The 20,573-nt window shown below is 36.0% G+C and overlaps 1 protein-coding gene across 1 annotated transcript; it reads left to right on the forward strand.

Moving 5' to 3' along the window:
* Positions 1-15,013: 15,013 nt before the first annotated feature.
* On the forward strand, positions 15,014-19,766 carry LOC130936545 (LRR receptor-like serine/threonine-protein kinase RPK2). The gene is made up of 2 exons (XM_057866636.1): positions 15,014-18,578; positions 19,050-19,766. Exon 1 carries the CDS (start codon positions 15,323-15,325, stop codon positions 18,509-18,511), a length of 3,189 nt encoding a protein of 1,062 aa, XP_057722619.1. The 5' UTR covers positions 15,014-15,322; the 3' UTR covers positions 18,512-18,578; positions 19,050-19,766.
* Positions 19,767-20,573: the final 807 nt, after the last annotated feature.

Here is a 20,573-nt window from a genome sequence, read left to right on the forward strand (position 1 = left end):
TGGATAACACTAGTGCATCTTACCCGGAGTCACATTCAGAAGCACATTTTCATTATCATTACAACTCATTCTTATTCATCCATTCCCTCTCAATTTATACCTAGAGCAAGTGGATAATACCACTGTATCTTATTCGACATTCTCGCCTCTTACCCGGAGCAAGCGGATAACACCACAGCGTCTTACCCGGAGGCATATTAAGATCAAATTCAAGTTTATTTTTATTATTATTCCAATTCATTAGTTCATCTTCCATACCTTCTCAACATCTCTATGCTTCCTTAACATATACCTGGAGCGAGTGGTCAGTGCTACCGCCTCTTACCCGGTCACATATATTTCAAACAATTCATTCCAATTCAATCACCATCATAGCTTAACGTCATCATTATCAATAAACTATCTCTAACTCAATTGAAATTCACTATTATCATCATCATGATTACGTTAGTTTGGTCAACACTTAACAAGTCTGAAATCACCACTACATAATTATAATTCGTCATTTTCCAAGCTTACTTCACCCCCAAACTACCTTTCCTTTCTAGTTTCATCTTATTACTAGGTATATTACTAAGGTCTAGGGGTTAAAAGAGTAAAAATAGAGGTTTAAAAGTTTAAAATCATGTTTAAAACACTAAAATCCCATTTGCTAAAAAATAGGGGTCACGTGTATGCGTAGGAGTGCATTTTGCCCATCACGCGTACGCATTACCTTGTTCGCGTACGCATGCATGCCAACCAGAAACACCCATCCGCGTATGGAGGGGTTTGCGTACGCATACATTGCAGATTAGTCAAAAATGGCTAAGTATGCAGAATTTCAGTTTATAATATCGAACTTCTGACGCGCATAACTTTCTCGTTTTAAAACATTTTTCATCCGTTCTTTGAACGGCGTAAACTTCACGGACTCAATTTTCATATGAAATAAGTTAGAAACAATTTGGGGGTCCGAAAGCCAAGTTATGGCTTGCCGAAATTCGGCAAAAAATCAATTTTTACACAAAAACTCTCAACCTCTATTTTCCTAACAAAATCAAACTCAAACCTCAACATCCCATATCTATAATTCAGCACCACAACATACCAATCACATTAACACAATAACCCACACATTTCCATCACCCACCATGCCTCATTTTCACAAAACTATCATACATAAACTACACAATTATACCAATCAACCACCAACATACCATCATATATACATATTCATTATTGCCAACTTATCACTGATCATCAAACTATCATTCATCATTCTAACTCCATCATAATCAATAAACACCAACAAATGTGCAATCCATATCAACAAATATCATCAAAAGTACTAAACAATTCACATACTCATGCATTCATTCCTATCCTATGGTCATCTAACCTAAGTTTTCACAAGACATTATATATTAAATACGAGAAATCAAATCATACCTTGGCCAATTTTCCGATAAACCCGAAACACCTCAAGCGTTCCCGCACCATAAGTTTCCAAAATTACAAAACCTCACCAACGAAACCCGGCCTCCGAAACTTGACCTCAAGCTTCCAAGTCCTCACTTTGACTCCAAACAACAATCAATTCTCAATCTAACATCACAATTATCAGTATAATTAATATGAAGTTCACTAATTCCACATTTCACAAAGGGTTTGAGGGTGCTTACCTTACCCACAACTCAAGCGAATTAAACCCGATAAAACCGACAAGCTAATTCGAACCTAAACACTAAAATCATATAAAATTCAACATGCACTCACATTGAATTTCGAAAATTGGGGGGAAGAAAACTGAAACTGAGAAGTGAGTTTTATACCTAATCAAGAACTGAGCTTTGTAAAGCTCTTCGCATTGCTGCAAACGATGCGACGATCAGAACTCCAGATCAAAAGTTATAAGGATTTGAAGATTAAATTGGAAATGAAGTTAAGGTTCTTACTTCCCCCACTTCTTTGCAGCGTGAAATGAAGTTATGGTAATGTTGCTTTATGGTGGACCACTTTTAATGGTATATTTTAGATGGAGTATTTATTTTGTAACTATATAAGTTGGACCACTTGTCTTTTGTAAGGTGTGGAACATGTTAAAGACCACTTTGATGCATTATATTATTCTAAGCATGAATGTCTTGTAGTAGTTGTTTTTTATTGTACACATTGTTATTAAAGACCACAACATTATTATATTATAGTAGGAAACAAAAAACACTTCATTCCATTCAATTTAAACAACATAAAATACACTTTTTGTAATTGCACTATGTTTAAAGCCAACAGTTACCACTTCATCAATAAATCTTTTTACACAGTACTGCAACTATTAGGATTACAAAGAAAAGGTAACCTATCATTTGCATCTTGATTTGCTTCTTCATATTTTCTTCCAACCTTCGAAGTTGCTCTTGGACCGAATTCAACTCAACACAGATTCTTCCTACACAAGCATCTACTTATCCAATTTCCACGTTCAACCTCTATGTGTCAACACTCAGTCTATCTATCCTTTTTTCTTGTGCATTAGCATCCATGATTTCACCGTCTACCCGACCAAAGTAATGCTGTGAAGCCAACAAGCAAACATCGCCAACCTTCTTTTCTTCATCAACCCACTCAAAAAATTTGCATCTCCTACTTGGGCAAGAAATGAATATTCTATTTGGATTCTTGGGTATACCATAACTTCTGAGAATCAGAGTGTCTCCACAGAAGCAACGAATTCTCCTTTCTTTTTACTTCAACCACTCACTTTTCATATCATCATCATTATCAATCCACTCAAAGAAACTGCATCTTGGCACTCTTTCACAAGCTACATATCTCCATCCATGGCTTGACACTTTCAAAGAAGACATAACAACAACTGTCTCTTCACAATAATACAGATGTCTTCTCTTGTTGAGACTTCTTGAATTTAAAATTCTCGAAGAGAGTTAGGTAGAATCCATGCAAGATGAGATAATTTCATAAGCAAATAGAAAGAAAAGGAGGAGAAGAGAAGAGTGAATAGAATAGGGTTCAAGAGTGTTATAACGATTATGTATGGTTATAGACATAGGTATTTTGGTCAATTAAACACATGTAAACGTCTACTTCGAATAGAGACCAAATTAAAAAAAAATTGGTATGTGGATCTAATTGAAAGGAAAAAAAATATAGGAACCTAATTAAAAATTTGGTGAAATTATAGGAACCAACAGAATAATTAAACCTTTATTTTATTTAAAAACTTTATCCACTAGGCTATTTGTTTCTTTAGTTTCATATATATATTTTTTAAAATATATTTAATATCTTATATCTTTGATTTTATTTGATTATTTATTTATTTTACTATTTTTTTTAAATTATCGTACCTTTTAATAGGTTTCAAGTCAGGTCAAACTTGTCAACAGATCATACTTGGTGTTTAATAAATAGTCCAAAAAAAAATTACAAGTCAAACTCAAACTAATAAATTTTATTAACTTATTGTAGGCCTGACCTGTTAAGGGTTAAGCTTGGCTAACATGGCATGTATTTACCCTACTTATTTTTATACACTAGAGACATAAAATTAAAAATTCACACACACACAAAAATGTGCGCTTATGCCTTACAATAAAACTAAAATTGAGTAATTGAGTAAAGAGAAAAGAAGTTTAGAGTGGTATTGAAACAAGAGTGAATACTCTTTTCGGTTCTTAACGATTTACTCGAAAAATAAAGCACTTGCTGATAATTTTAAAATACCAAATTGGTCCCCAACCATAAAAGATTTTGGTTAAATTAGTCTTTGTAATTGGATACCAAATAGTTACTGCTGATGTGTCGAATTAAGTGACGTGCCACACAAGAAAAAATAATTTAAAAAATATGGACTAAAAAGTCCTTCTTAATTTTTTATTTTATTTTCTTATTTTTTAAATTATTTTTTATTATTAATAATATTTTCATCTATTTTTCTCTGCACGCACCATTAACCATCTAAAGAGCGTTAAAAATATCATTTTCGCATCTCCAAATTTTCAAAGCATAAGAAACAAATAAAAACAAAGGCATAGATGTGGTTGTAGAGATCTGACAAGACAAGGGTGGAGCACAACAACTATTCTCCTAGTCTCTTTCTCTCATTATATCTTTCGTTCTCTCTTCTCTCATCCGCAAGCAATTCAGTGACTTCTCTTGTCACCATAGCTCTTTTTTTCTTTCTTTTTCTTCGGCTTTTAGTTTTTTAGATTACTTGCTTTTCAGTTTGGATTTTTAAAGTTAATGTGATTTGGATTTTATCTGTGAGCTTAAAATTTTGAATTTTATTATAATTCTTGTGGTAGAATTTTAATGAATACACGATGATTAGAGATGTTTTTATTGACTCATATGCATTTTTAATAAATTTTAAATCTCAAATTATATTTTACTTTTTATTTTCAATTGTTAAAGAGAAAAATGTGTGTGAGCAAGAGTGAATGAATGTGTGAGTGAATGTATTATCTGTATTTTAATTTGAGCCAATAATAAAACTAAAAAATTGATCAAAAAGTTTTGAAAACTAGAGATTAAAAAATGAGAGAAAGGATGTGTACGAAAGGAGAAGATTTTAAAAAATTATATATAAACAATGATGAGATAGGGTGGATTAAAAATTTGAAATTAAATTAAGTTTAAAAAAAAGATAATTTAAAAATTTTGTATAATTTTTAGAATTTTAATAATTTTGTTCATTAAAATTTATTTTTTATGAGTATAAAATTAATTTTATTTTTTTAGATTTACCAACATTATAAATTTGTATGAGTAAAAATAATAATTTATTTTTAAAAAAAATAAAAGAGTGAGTCAAATTAGTAAAATCACTTTTATCTATCTTAAATCTTAATAAATTTTGAATTCTCAATATTTTTTAGTTTTACTAATTTTTTTCATTTTTACATTTTATCTAAATAAAAAGTTTTTCGCATAAAAATAGAATTTTTTAATAAATAAAATAAATTTTTTATTTATTAATATATATAATCCTACAATTATTTATCATTAATAAATTTAAAAGATTTTTTTTAGCAAACTAATAATTCAACGATAATTGTAGGGTTAGTCTAAATAATTTATCTTCTCCAATTTTCAATAATTAATTAAGAGAGGATAAAAATGAATTGATTAAATAAGTCTGTAATAAAAATTTATATTAATAGTTAAAAATTATTAGATTATTTAAGATATTTAATTAAATTATTAATAATTATTAATTTGTACCCGTGAGTGTTCACTTAAATATATATTAAAAACAGAAAAGCTCCGCATATAAGTCCTAATGGCTTGTATGCTTTACAAGTTCATTTCGTAATAAACCAAAAAACGCGCTGCTACACATACGTCGAATACACGCGCTTTATAAATATCATGCGTATATATAACTACCAAATTTAAAAGATCTGTTTCCTTTTTCGTTCTCCTTATTTTCAGATTTGCTCGTTCTTCTTCTCTCGCCTATTCCTCCTTCTTCTCGATCGTTCTTTTCTCCTCCTTTCTCACTGGTATGTTCTTTGTCATTTACGTTAGTTTCTCTCTCTGCAACTCCAGCTTCGTTTTCTATTCGATTTCTAAAATCAAAGTTTGAATTCGTTTTTGAAGATAATGGATGATTCAACCTCAGATTGTCAGCTGAATCCAGGCGAAGTGAACGATGAATTTGAATCTAACGAAGTTTTTGAGGTTTGATTTACATAGGATTAGTATGAATTTTGTTGCAGTAATTTGTATAGCAATGTGTAGGGAAATAATTCGTGAACATTGACTGTCAAAATAATGCATGAAGATAAATCTGTGGATTGAATGTAATGTATTAGTTTTGATTAATTATCTGGAATTTATAGCAGACGCTCGGGTGTAGATCAGACCTTTTTTGGGTGTATTTTTGCTAGAAGTGTGGGTGTATTTATACTTTACTGCTTTTTTGTTATTTTAATTGAGTTGTTGTTGTTCAGGTGTATTATATCAGACATGATTGGGTGTGTTTTTAGTTTTTGACATGGTGTATTCTGCAGCCTGTGTATTTACAGTTTATGGCTTTTATTGTCATTTTAGTTGAGTTGTTGCGGTTCTGGTGTATCATATCAGACATGATTGGGTGTATTTGAATCATATCTATGGGTGTATTTGAATCATATCTATGGGTGTATTTATAGTTTTTGACATGGTGTATTCTGCAGCCTCTCTCTGTTGTTGATGACCAGTTTATTCCGAAGGTTGGAATGACCTTTACCACCCTTGAAGATGCTGGAAAATTTTACAAGAACTACGCCAAGGTTGCAGGTTTTTCTACACGAGTTCGGAGCACAAATAGGAAGGGAAACGAGATTAAGAATCAATTGATTACATGTAGCAGAGAGGGAAAATGGAAATCTAAAATATCTCCGACCGAGAAGACGAATCCGACAGCCGGTTTAAACTATCCTGCAAGAATTTATATACACACATTGAAGGATGTCGTTGCTTAGATCATTTCAAAGGTTGTGCTGGATCATTCACACCCCTGCTGTCCAAGTAAAGCAGAGATGCTCAAACAGCACAGGGAACTAAGCATGTCCATTCGTCGTACAATAGAGAATAACAAGGAGGCCAGTATCAGACCAAGCAAAACCTACCAATCATTTGTTGCGGCTGCCGGGGGTCACCGCGAGTTGAATTTTATCGAAAAGGACGTGAGGAATTACATTACCAGGGAAGTATTTGTTAAGAATGAAAGAGAAGAATCAGAATTTCTTTTTTGAGCTTGAACTCGAGGAGGATCAATCGATTAAGCTAGCTTTTTGGGCCGATGCAAGAAGTATAGCTGCCTTTGAGTATTTCGGAGACGTCATTTCATTTGACACCACCTACAATACAAACAGGTAACAAACTGCCCCTGTTTATGATGCTAAATTAATGTATTTTTATGAATCCGTAGCAGAGGTATATATTGGCTGTTTTTTGGGTGTATACGAAGCATGTGTTGGAGTGTACCTAATGATTTTGCATTCTGCACTATGGTAATTTGTTTTCAGGTATAATTTGGTCTGTGGCTCTTTTGTCGGGGTGAATCACCACGGTCAGTCAACACTTCTCGGATGCTCTTTGATGAAAAACGAAGAAATTAAATCATTCAAATGGTTATTTCAATGTTGGCTTCGTTGCATGGGAGAAAACGCTCCGAAAGGGTTTCTCACCGATCAATGCGCATCAATGAAAAGGGCTTTAGAGGCCTGTATGCCAACAACAATTCACCGTTGGTGTATTTGGCACATCATGAAGAAGATTCCAAGCAAATTAAACGGGTACAAGGGACATGCAGATATTGAACGAGCAATGAGCCAAATTGTTTTTAACTCTCATAGCAAAGACTCATTCGATAGAAATTGGAACGATTTTCTGCTGAATTTTGGTCTTGTGGACAACAAGTGGCTTTCAGGTAATGTCTTTTTAAAATCTGCAGCAGAGGTGTAAATTGCATATTTTTTCGGATGTATTTATAGTCTGTGTTTGGGTGTATTATGCAGATCTGTATGAATACCGTCATATATGGGTTCCTATCTATCTGGATCACCACTTCTGGGCAGGGATGAGAAGCAAACAAAGGAGCGAGAGCATGCATTCATTTTTTAACAAGTTTATCACTCGGAAAAGCTCGCTTATTTAGTTTGTCAAACAATACGATAATTGCCTCGGAAGCAGGGAGCAAGCAGAGAGAGAATCAGATGCTGCAGATTTTCATACGGTCATACCGTGTGCAACCAAATCCTCCATTGAAGCTCAGTTTCAAGATGTGTACACTCATCAAAAGTTTAGGAAAGTCCAAGCACAATTCAGAAGAAAGGCAAATTGCATCACCAGATTAACGAATTCCGCTCTAGGCTATTCAGTATACGAAGTCGGAGAACAAGTTTTCAGCTCAATATTCAACAAGTTTGTGGTTACTTACGACTCAGTTGCAGCCGAGGTAAAATGCCAATGCTTATTATTCGAGTCGAGAGGGATACTGTGTCGTCACGCACTAAGCGTGTTAAGCTTTGAACAAGTAAGCCAAGTGTCACCTAGATATATACTGGAACGATGGAGCAAGAAGGTAAAGAGGCGACACACACACATCAAGAGCAGCCACGACGAGCCACTGATGGAGCCAAGAAGCAAGAGGTTTGACCAATTGATTTTTCGTTCGCAAAATATTTGCGAATTTGCATCCAAATCGGAGGAGCTGACTGCATTTTTGCACCGTGCGTACGATAACGTCATGGCTGAGATGGAATCATTAAAAGCCAAAAGGAAGGGGACATCTTCTTTATCCCACGAAGACGCCAACTTGGAATCCGTTAACGAGCTTCAAAGCCCGCCAAGGATCCGAACAAGAGGACGTCTAAAAAATAGGCTAGGTTCAAAGTTGGACAAACAGATTGCAAATGCCACAAAGAAGAAGAAAACGAAAGTTTTAAGCGAGGTAAAAGTAATGTTCTTTAAATTTGTGGTGATTGAGTTTATTTTTCTCGTTAATAGTTTAGCTAATATGTGACTGTTATATTCAGATAAACCTGTTTGATGCTGCATCAGTGGTGCATTCAAATAACAGGCAATATCAAGGACATGTTATGAATTATCAGTTTACGGTACCAGCAACAGTAGATAACTCTTTGGGTGTATAGTTTTACAGAATATGGGTGTAAAAGCACTGTTTCTCTTGGGTGTATTTTTGTGAATTCACATTTTACATTTTAAGTGTTTAGGGTTCAGGGTTTTAGTCTCAAAGCATCATGGCGGGATAGATTTCAGGGTATATATTCAACTTTATTTTGGTTTAAAAAATCGCAGGTTATGGGTGTATATTTGATTTGATGTTTTTCTTCATATTTTGGTACCTGTAATTCATACATTTTGAATACAGCACAGACAGTTTAACAGCACATACAATTTGGGTGTATATTTTAAGCAATCTTGGGTGTATATGAAACTTCCCGTTGGGTGTAAAATTTATAATCTGTCTTTAGATCTGCCTTGATGTTTTCCTTCATATTTAACCACCTGTAATACAACTTTTGAATACAACACAGACAGTTTAACAGCACATATAGTTTAACTATGGAAAAAAATTTCATTGAATAGAAGTTGTTTATAAATGGCAATTTTTGACAGCATTTGTTCAATTTACAAACTAGCTAGCAGTTGGATTACTCATTTTCTATATCAGTAGAATTTATCTGACAAAACGGACTCAATAATACGGAGGATGGCTTCGACAGTCTTATTGCATTACTCGCTCTAATTGCTTCATCTCTCTCTTTACTCATTTCATTGAATAGTATCCGCGAAGCATACTCCACTCTATAGTGGTCCACCTTGTCCTACAATTAAAAAGTATATTCTGTTTAAACAGCAATATTAATTCAGTAAAGTAATACAGAGTTATATAGTTCTAAAGACAGTTACCTGTTTCCAATTATCCCATTCATACTTCCCCTTTTTAATGTTTTCCGGCTCAATTAACTCAAGCCACTTCATAACGTAGATAGCGCAGTCATATCTGAAAATGAAAAAAATAAATTACAAATCTCATTAAGGAAAGTTTAATGTTCAGAGTCACAAATTTATACGTTGATTTTTGGCCTGATATTTTGACGTATGATGCTTTAATTTCCTTTTCCTTCTCGCCTTTCTTCAGAGGTTCCCCGCCAACATATGCTCTCATTCTTGAAATTACATATCCCTTAAATACCAAAACAAATCAGTAATACACCCAACTTGATCAACAAAATACACCCAAATGGTACCACAAAATACACCCAAAGGAGAACACAGAGCCAACTTACAGTGAATTTATTAAGCTGCTTTCTGTCCTCGCTTGGAGCTTTCTTGTGTAGCGGGTCAAGTATGTGAAATCTCCGATTTCTTGTATCAATCACCCATAACCACCAATGGTCCGCGTAGCAAACAGGTGCAAAAATCTGAAGGATTGCCATATTTCAACAGTGTGTTATTTTATTTGGCATATAAGTAAAGAACGGTACTAACAAATTTTACAAATGAAAACTTACATATGGATGCGAAGTTAATTTTTTTGCATTTATGAAGGGAATAAAACTTGGGTAGTCTTTCACCCTGAATTCTTTATTGGTTCTAGGTGATATAAATTCCCCTTTTGGGTGCTTCGAAACGGCCATGTTCTGCAACAATTGTGAAACAACAAATGAAATACTGAAAATACACCCAAGTGAATACTATAAATACACGCAAATGACTACACAACTTACACCCAATTGAACTTAAAAAATACACCCAAATGAATACATAAAATACACCCAAAATTCGTAGAAGTAACACTTACCACAATATCGGGGGGGGGAGACAGTATACTTGTTCTTGAAACCTTTTATCATTTGTCTGGTTGAGGATGAGGCACATGGCAGATACAATCTAGAAATATATGCCGAAATTAATTTATATTAATAAACATTGCAGTAAACTTTGGTGTAAAAACATTAATGTTATTCTTATATTACCTCAGCTTCTATAAAAGTTGCTGCCTGGAGTGATGCAATGTGCATTTTTGTCAAAATATATTTATCTTGGGCCATCAAAGTGCACATGTTCTCATACTCGTTAGTTGTGCCATTTGCGTATGTCTTCACTCGTGTACCCCAGATGTAGCACTTCTGTTTCATATCATCCGTATTCTGATTTATTGCCGCAGGAGTTTCAAACCTCCCAGAACTTTCTCCCCCAGTCTCCCTTTGAATTTGTGGACTTTTACTCTCTTCTTTCGCTGTATTTCTTGCTATTTTTTGTACCAAATTATCTAATTGTTCTAGCAAATTTGCAGCTTCTGGAGATTTTGCCCTTTCTGCCTCCTGCGTTGACGCTCCCTCTTGCGTTGATGCTTCTTCTTGGCTTGAATCAGTGAGGCCAATGTTGAATGATGGCATCTGATCTTTTTTAGGAACATACGATGCTGTTCGTACCATCATCAATAGGGCGGCAGCCTCTTCTGCGGCTGGATAACTGCGTCATCATGTATAACGTATTATAAGAATAAGAATATACGGATGATAAGCAAAGATTGATTTCAGTCTGATGAACTTACATTTTAGTTGGAGCTGGGGGAAGCGTGGGTGTGCTTTCTTCAAGTTGTTGGGCGGGTTCAGGAGTGCTGCACAGTTACACACAAATTAATCATGGCGTAAAAAAAACTATTCAGGAACAATATACACCCAAACTGTTACCAAATATACACCTGAACTGTAACCCAATATACGCTCAAACTCTAAACAAATAATACTATTTCTTACGTTTTTGTAGTTCCTTCAATTTGTAGCAGAGGGGTTAGTTCAAAATCTGTCTCAGGTGTTTCTTCAAATTCCGGCACAGTGGTTGTTTGGGACACTGGCACAAAAACTTGAATCGGAACTCTAAACAAGAAGAAAAATGAAAGGTTAACAGCGCCTTTGAAAATAATAAGGTTATAAGGTTGAAATATTCTTGAAAAACTCACATTGCAAGTGCTTCCGACGGTGTCTGTTCCCTCGCAACCATCATATTCGAATCAGCCGGCTCACTGGCTGACTGCTGAACCGGACTTAACCTAAAATACACCCAAAGAAAGTCAAAAAAATACACCCGAACAATTCAAAAAGAAGACAGGGTTTGTTTTTTGAGAACTTACATACTTGCAGTTTTTGCTTTTTTTCCTGCCTTTTTTTCTTGAATAAAATAATAAAGGGCTTTTTTTCTAAAAAATATATATACAGAATTAGAAGTAGAAGGTAATAGAAGAACAAAAGTAACAGTTATTTGAAAGAGAAATTACATGCTCTCTGACGGCTGGTTTACACTACTCTGTTCTGTGCGTCCTTGAGAGGAAGGATCATCACTTCCCAAGTTCACAGCCGGTATGCTAAACAGATTTCATGTTATTCAGACAAAATAAGAGACATGTATAAAATACACCCAAATGAATGCACAAGATACAACCAACTGAATGGACAATATACACCCAACACAACAAACGAAATATCCCAACTTAATAAACAACATACACCCAACTTGATCAACAAGATACACCCAAATGGTTCCACAAAATACACCCAAATCATGATAACAAGATTTTATTAAATAAAGCTTCTTATGAGACATTGCGACCTTCTGTTGATCGCAGGTCAGCTTCGTTCTCCCTGCGAAACAAGAAACAATTATTAGCAAAGAAAACACACCAAAATCTGAAATAGACACCCCAGCAAGACATACCCCTCTGCAGCAGATTTATCAACATTTTCTCTTATCAATTCATCTAGTTCTTCACTTGATATTTCATATCTCTCACTACATTCATAAAAGAAGATGTTAACAAAAATAATTACGATGATAGACGGTAATATAGCTTACGAGGTACTGTACCCATCAAAGTATTGATCTTCTTCAGGAGATGAATCCTCTACAACAACTTTTTTCTTTTTTGATTGTGTTTTGGGTGGAAAAAAAAGTATGAATCAGAAATAAAAAATTAATTTTATCACAGAATATTTATCCAAAGAAGTGCTTACTTTTTTGGTGTTGTTTTTGTCTTTTTCTTTTTCTTTTCCTTCTCCACCGGTATTGATTCTTCGCTTCTATAAGTTAATAAGAGACACTTCAGTTAATACACGAAATCTTTATAATCAAGCCAAAAGAAAGGAGTAATAATTTCATAACATTACTCATCACTTGATTCAGATTCAGATTCTGAATCAGAATCTGACTCCTCTTGACTCTTCTTTCTTTTTCTGGAGTCCAATCTGGAAGGCAAACAATCATTATTTAGAAAATACTAAAGATATAAAATACACCCAAATGAATGTACAAGATACACCCAACTTAATGGACAATATACACCCAACGCAGCAAAAGAAACACACCCAACTTACTAAACTACATAGACCCAACTTGATCAATAAAATACACCCAAATGGTTCCACAAAATACACCAAACTCCAAAAAGAAATTACACCCAAGTATGGTACTTACTTTTTTCCCTTTTTGCTGGGATATTTCCTTGGTGAATCCTCTGAGTCTTCTTGAGTCTCAGACTCAGAGGTAGAATTGTCACTGTCAGTAGTTGTTTCTGTCTCCGAAGACGATGTTGAACTCGCTTTCCTTTTTTTGTTTTTTTTATTTCTTGTTTTTTTCCTTTTTTCTATTTTTTTCATTTTTTCTCTTGTCCCCGCCATCTTTACAATCCCCTGAAACATTAGATATTTTAGTTAGCAGCATTCAGGTAAATAAAATACACCCAACATATTATGTTTACTTACCAAAATTTCCTCTGTTTCTGCACTCATTCTTTCCACCAACTGCTCCTTACTCCAGTTGGCAATCCAGGGTTTTGGTGGTCTTTCAGCCCTCTTCTTGCCTTTGTTTTTTGAAAGATGAAAGTAAATTATCATCAGGGCAAAGAGGCAGCCATCAATTGCCTTCTTCTTTTTTTCCTTGTAGTCTGTGATGCCCTTGACGATGAAGGTCAAAACATGCCCCGTCCAGTTTCGCTCCGTAATGCCGTCCATCTCAAAAATTGGGGCCAGGTGCACAGGCGAGATTTTGTTTATCGTCGTTGGCAAAAGGAACGCCATCTGTATATAGAGGATGAAAATCCTCTTGAACATTAGGCGTTCCTCTTCGTTACCAACGCCGATATCCATCATCTCATCGGTAAGACTTTTGAGGGTCTTATCCTGGAATCTTCTAAATATTATTTTGTCATCCTCAAAAAGTTTCTTATACTCGACTTTCTGAGGAAATAGATCTTCTACAAAAAGAAAAACAACAAAGTATCAAAGTCGGTTCAAATACACCCAAGCATCAACTTAATATACACCTATAATTTTTAGCTAGTTACCTGTTACATTGATGCCAAGCGCATCATCTATCTTTCTTGGTGTTATTTTGAAAGAACCATATCCTGTTTCCAGTCTGTTCTCCCCAAGTTTGAAGTTGTTTGCCAGCTCCCTTAACAGTTGGTGATGCACCCTTAGTGGTGGGATGTGCATCAACCCACCGAATCCGAGATCCCTCACTATCGCCTTCTTCTCCTCAGTCATGTTTCTGAATTTATCACTTAGGAGATGTGTGGCACACTTAAGGTCTTTTGTTTGGTTTCTTGCTGCCATTTTCTCTGAAATGAAAAATATACCCAAAGATATCAGTAAGATACACCCATTAATAACAGTAAGATACACCCATATATATGAGTCAGATACACCCAAAGATATCAGTAAGATACACCCATTGATAACAGTGAGATACACCCATAGATATGATTCAGATACATCCATATATATCAGTCAGGTATCACTCAAACATGCTTCAATATACAAGGTCAAGCAACATTACACCCCCCAATCTACGGAATATACCCCCAAAAATCAGTTACCAGAAGATCTAGAACAACAAGAATAAGAGTAAAACCTAGAACAACAACGTAGAAGAACAGTGTAACAAAGAAGCAAGAATAACAGTAAATCCTAGAACAACAACGTAGAAGAAAAGTAAAATCGAGTTCGTAATCTGTAAAATATATAGGAATCGTAATGTAACGTACCTTGAGTATTGTTGCTTTGTTTTCTCTGGAGATTCTTGATGGAGAGTTTGATGGTGTGTTGATGGAGGTTTCGAAGGTTAGCGACGAGTTGTATATTTTGATTTTCGAATTTTGCTCGAAAATGGAAGGGTTGCGTTTTTTTCGAATTGCTTTGAGAAGTGGAAGAAGTGGAAGAGTCTACCATTACTCGAAGCGTACGTAACCGTTTGAATGGGAATGCGTGAATGTTACGCTCCATTCAATCCCTCTTCATGCGCATGTATTATTTATGGGCTGGACCAACTTGTAAAACTTGTAACTCGTTTTTACTTGTATGTGTAGCAGACCCGTATTAAAAAATGACCAAAAAAAATAAGTATATACTAAAAAGTCGAAAAGGGAAAGGATATACTAATTTAAGGACAGAAATCAAAAGAGAGACAAATCTTACCGTTTTCGCTCCAAGTGATCTACTATCTTTTCAACGTAATTTCGTTCTCTTGTCACACGCTATACTCGGCTCTACAAACACGCCCTTTTTTCTTCCTCTCTCTCTCTCTCACTGTCTCGTACTTCTCACTCTCACTCGCCTCCGTCACATCTTGCCGGAGCTCCATTTCCCGGCCAAACCCCCGCCGGCGAGATCCGTCCGGCACACCTCCCACACTTCCCCCAAAAAATGGTTTAACAAACAAAGCTTCCATCTCTGAAAAGAAAAAACAAAAAACAAAAAGAGAAATCTTCTCTCTCTCATTCTCTTTCTTTCTCTCTCTCTCAAACATGTGTCGTTTTCTTGTTGTTGTTGTTGTTGTTCTTCTACAGTGTCTTCTCTTCCACATTTTCGCACTCACCGCTTCGGTTCCGAATAGTAACGACGCACTGTCCCTCCTCGCTTTCAAAAACTCCGTCTCCTCCGACCCCTCGAACCTTCTACAACAATGGAACAACGCCACTTCCTCCACCTTCTGCAACTGGCGCGGCGTTACTTGCGGCGGTTCTGGCAGAGTCACTGCCCTCCGCATGACCGGCCTCGGCGGCGGCCAATTGTCTCCCTCCCTCGGAGACTTGTACGAGCTTCGCGTCCTTTCCCTTCCCGGAAACATGTTTTGCGGCGAGATTCCGGCGATCCTTGGTAACCTCCGGCACCTCGAGGTTCTCGAGCTTCAACAGAACAACTTCTCTGGGAAGTTACCCTTTCAGATGAGTTACCTGCATTCTCTTCAACTCGTTAACGTCTCTGGTAATGCTCTCAGCGGTTCAATTCCGAGTTGTTTCGTTGGGAGCGTGAGAACCGTTGATTTGTCGAACAACCGGTTTTCTGGTAAGATCCCAGTAGATGGTTTAACCAACGGCTGTGATTCGCTGGACTACTTGAGGCTTTCGCACAACTTTTTGATCGGTGAGATTCCACGCCAGATTGGGAAATGTAGGAACTTGAGGTACCTTTTTCTCGATGGGAATATCTTGGAAGGGGGAATCCCAAATGAGATTGGTTTCGCTTCTGAGCTTAGGGTTCTAGATGTTTCTAGAAACAGCCTCACCGGCAGGGTCCCCAAAGCGCTTGGCAGTTGCTTGAAGCTTTCGGTTATTTTGCTAACTGATTTGTCTGATGATGAGGAAGAAGAAAATGAGGGAAGCTTGGGTTATAATGATAGCTTTAGAGGAGAGTTCAATGCGTTTGTTGGGAATGTTCCTCACGAAGTTCTCTTGATTCCCAGGTTGCAGGTCTTTTGGGCGCCAAGGGCGAATCTTGCTGGACGTTTGCCTGGCCGAGGCTGGACGGATTCTTGCGCGCTGAGAGTGCTCAATTTGGGGCAGAATTATGTATCTGGTGTTGTGCCGGAGAGTTTGGGGATTTGTAGGAATTTGACCTTTTTGGACTTGAGTTCTAACAGTTTGGTTGGATATCTGCCTTCACAGCAGCTCAGGGTTCCTTGTATGGTGTACTTCAATGTCAGCAACAACAATATATCTGGCACACTTTCAGGGTTTGGGAATGGAAGCTGCGGTTCAACTGGCACCCCTGCTGCAAAAGACCTTGAATTCCTTGAATGGGAAGGATACAATGGTACATACTTTAGTATTCCTGTTTGGAGATTTTTGAAGAATCCTCTATTTGGATCAAGTTTAGAAGATAATAATAATACTGTCATTAGCCATGATTTCAGTTGGAATAGGTTTGGTGGATTGTTACCTATGTTTTCTCTTGGAGATAATCTTTTTACTGCAAATCATAGAGTTTCTTACATGCTGTTTCTCAATAATAATGAGTTCAATGGGTCTTTGTCAAACCAGCTTGTTTTGAACTGTAATGATCTTGAGGCATTGTCAGTTAACTTAAGTATGAACCATCTGTCAAATGGGGACTCGCCAGCATTACTGCTGGACTGTCTACGGTTGACAGTTTTTGAAGCAGCATACAACCAGATCAGTGGGTCAATTGGAAAGGATATAGGTCACTTGATGATGCTTCAGCGTCTTGATTTGAGTGGGAACAAACTATTTGGATCTTTGCCTGATGAATTAGGAAGCCTGAAAAACATGAAATTGATGCTTTTAGCAGGAAATAATCTCACTGGGGAAATTCCTTCCCAGCTTGGTCAATTGGCTTACCTTTCTGTTTTGAATCTTTCTCACAATGCTCTAGTGGGAACGATTCCAGCAAGTCTGTCAAATGCCACTAATCTTGAAATTCTGCTGCTAGATCACAATAAGCTTTTTGGGGAAATACCTTTATCCTTTTCAACACTTTCCAAACTTGTTCAGCTAGATGTTTCTTTCAATAATCTTTCAGGTCATATTCCTTACCTTCAGCATCCAAATGATTGTGGTTCCTATAAAGGGAATGAACACCTGCACTCTTGCCCTGATCCATACTCTGATTTGCCTGCTTCCCTTCCAGTCCCTCTTGAAGTCAAAAGTTTGCACAGACACAGGAAATCGAGGACATTGGTTATTGCCTTGGTGACTTCTGGTTCTCTAGTTATTTGCATACTTATGGGAGTCGTATTGATGATCATTTTTGGGAGGAGTAAATTTGGTCGCCTCAGCAGTCTTAGAAGAAGACAGGTGGTGACTTTCCAGGATATTCCAACTGAATTGAGTTATGATGGTGTGGTCACCGCAACTGGAAATTTCAGCATTCGATATCTAATCGGCACAGGTGGTTTTGGGTCAACTTACAAGGCAGAACTGTCTCCTGGTTTTCTTGTTGCCATAAAGCGGTTGTCAATAGGTAGATTTCAAGGAATTCAGCAGTTTGAAACGGAAATAAGGACATTAGGTAGAATTCGGCACAAAAATCTTGTGACTCTTATTGGCTACTACGTAGGAGAGACAGAAATGTTCTTGATTTACAACTACCTCTCTGGCGGAAACCTTGAAGCCTTCATACATGACAGGTCAGGGAAAAAGGTGCAGTGGCCAGTTATTTACAAGATAGCGAAAGACATAGCAGAGGCCCTCGCTTACCTTCATTATTCTTGTGTTCCCCGCATAGTTCACCGCGATATCAAGCCTAGCAACATCTTACTCGATGAAGAACTTAATGCCTACCTGTCTGATTTCGGCTTGGCAAGATTGCTCGAGGTTTCTGAAACCCATGCCACCACTGATGTGGCAGGCACATTCGGTTATGTTGCTCCTGAATATGCCACCACTTGCAGGGTGTCTGACAAAGCAGATGTCTACAGCTTTGGTGTAGTGTTGTTAGAATTGTTGTCTGGAAGAAAGTCACTTGATCCATCATTTTCTGAATATGGGAATGGATTCAATATCGTACCATGGGCTGAGTTGTTGATAACCGAAGGTCGTTGTTCTGAGCTATTCTCATCTGCTTTGTGGGAAGCAGGTCCAAAGGATAAGTTGTTGGCACTTCTAAAGTTAGCACTAACATGCACAGTAGAAACACTTTCCATTCGGCCATCGATGAAGCAGGTTCTTGAGAAACTGAAACAACTGAAATGTTGAAAACTTTAAGCAATTGATGCCAAAACAGCAAGAGATGCTGCTGTTTGTAACGATTGACAATACCAAGGTAAGTGTGATCTTATATAACGGTTTTATCTATCTTATCATTCTGATGGTATTTTTACCCTGACATACAACTAAAATAAAGTTCTCTATGGCCCATATGCACATGGATGGACTAAAGTGTTTGAATTAGTTTTTATGAATAGAATTAACATTGGTATCTAATGTCATGGATAATACCTATTCTTTCGTTTTAGTTTTATGGTATTAATTTTGTCCCTTATAGTTTTTGCATTAATCCTGTTTGATCAGAATCAACCCAGACTATATTGACACCATACCCTGTATAAATCTCGATGCTCAATAAGGGGCTAATTAAGAAAGAAATTTAACAAACTCAATAAGGGTCTAATTGATAAATGTATAGAATATCAGTATTTTCACCTTCGGCGGGTCCATCATACTTTGGTTTATGTGATCATAGTGAATTTTTTAATGTGCTAATCATGTTTCCCAATTTTATCATGTTGAACAGATGACTTGCAAAAGGGTTACTATGTTCAATAGCTGCAAAGATGACCAGTTTCTTTCTCGTTACCCGGGATTCATGATCATCATGGGAACAAACAAATGAGCGGTTACAACAAAGCCTGTGTTCCCACACCATTCAATGGTGGTAAGGATGTGAATCGATCTGGTGTATGCACAATTTTATGCTAACAGTTTTCACACCAACTGAAGTGTTCATCTTTTCGCTTCCTCTGAGGCCATGTGAGTTGCATGATGGAATCTACTTCTTAATGAGTTTGAGACTCTTTCTATCGAAGGGGTAGTTACGTAACCGCGTGGGAGCTATGAAGATCCAAGATTCTTTTATTGATTGGTGACAAAGCATATTTGTCATCTTTCTTAAACGGGTTTGAACTTTGAAATTCTTGCTCAGTGAGTGTTAGTGGAATAGATAGATAAATATGCCAAAAAGTACAAGTCACATTTTCAAAATTTGTAGATGTAAATGTAAGTCGATCATTAATGTATTGATGTAGATAAGACCTATGAGAAATCTTGGTGCTAACTCGGCAGAATAGGATGCCAGGACGGTTCTCGATCTTTGTTTTTAGTACTTTTTTCGTTCCAAATGTAAATAGAAAATAGACAGAACGCAATGCTTAACAGTGGGTAGGACAGCACATCAATCGCCTAATTCAATTATTAATTGTTTTTTTCCCCAGAACTTTTTTCGTTAGAATCATTTTGAGTGGATTAGTAAATCATACATTTTAACGGAAAAATTGATACACATTTTTTTAGCCGTCAAAAAAGTTTAGATACTAAATTTCAGCTATATTAGACTAATATTCTAGGGAGCTGTAATCTATTTTCATATATTGGGTGATTATTGTATGTTAGATAAAATCTTTTATCAAAATCTCTTCCTGGTAAAAGTTAGCATTGTATGGCACTATAGTGATTAGCGCTCAGGAAACTCTTTGAATAATGAATACCGAGAAGATTCAAGAATCAAATTGTTTAAGTTGTCACAAAAAATAAAAAAAAAAAGAAATTGCTAATTTAAGTTCTGAACTTTTACAATGTTATTTAACTAGAATCAGTAGTAACAAGTGACAAAATTTTTTATGACTATTGAATTAAGAGTCATAATAATTTAAAGTGACAAAAGGAATCTGCTTAGGAATATTTTTGGCTGCAAGAGAGAATATTCGGTCAAACAGTTTTCAATATATATGCTCCAAAAATGTTATTTGTGCACACTAATATTATATTTTACACCCATTCATTTCTTTTTTTTTCTATTTTAATTGTTTTTCTTCTCAATTTATTTTATTTTCCTTTGTTATTCATTATTTTCTATTATCCCTATCCCCAGTCCTATTTTTTTATTATGAAAAATGTTATTTGCATATTTTTGTAATATGACTTTTTTTTAAAGAAAATCTTACAATTAAAGTTTGCTCCAATGTGTATAATAAAATTTGTTTTACTCTCTAAAAAAAGTTGAACAATATATATATATGTATATATATAAAGAATGATGCAA

Source organism: Arachis stenosperma, chromosome 6, assembly GCF_014773155.1.
Source record: "Arachis stenosperma cultivar V10309 chromosome 6, arast.V10309.gnm1.PFL2, whole genome shotgun sequence".
NCBI lineage: Eukaryota > Viridiplantae > Streptophyta > Magnoliopsida > Fabales > Fabaceae > Arachis > Arachis stenosperma.

Bases quoted from the DNA above. Each gene is read 5' to 3' on its own strand.
- LOC130936545 (XM_057866636.1), top strand. From the start codon at position 15,323: ATGTGTCGTTTTCTTGTTGTTGTTGTTGTTGTTCTTCTACAGTGTCTT.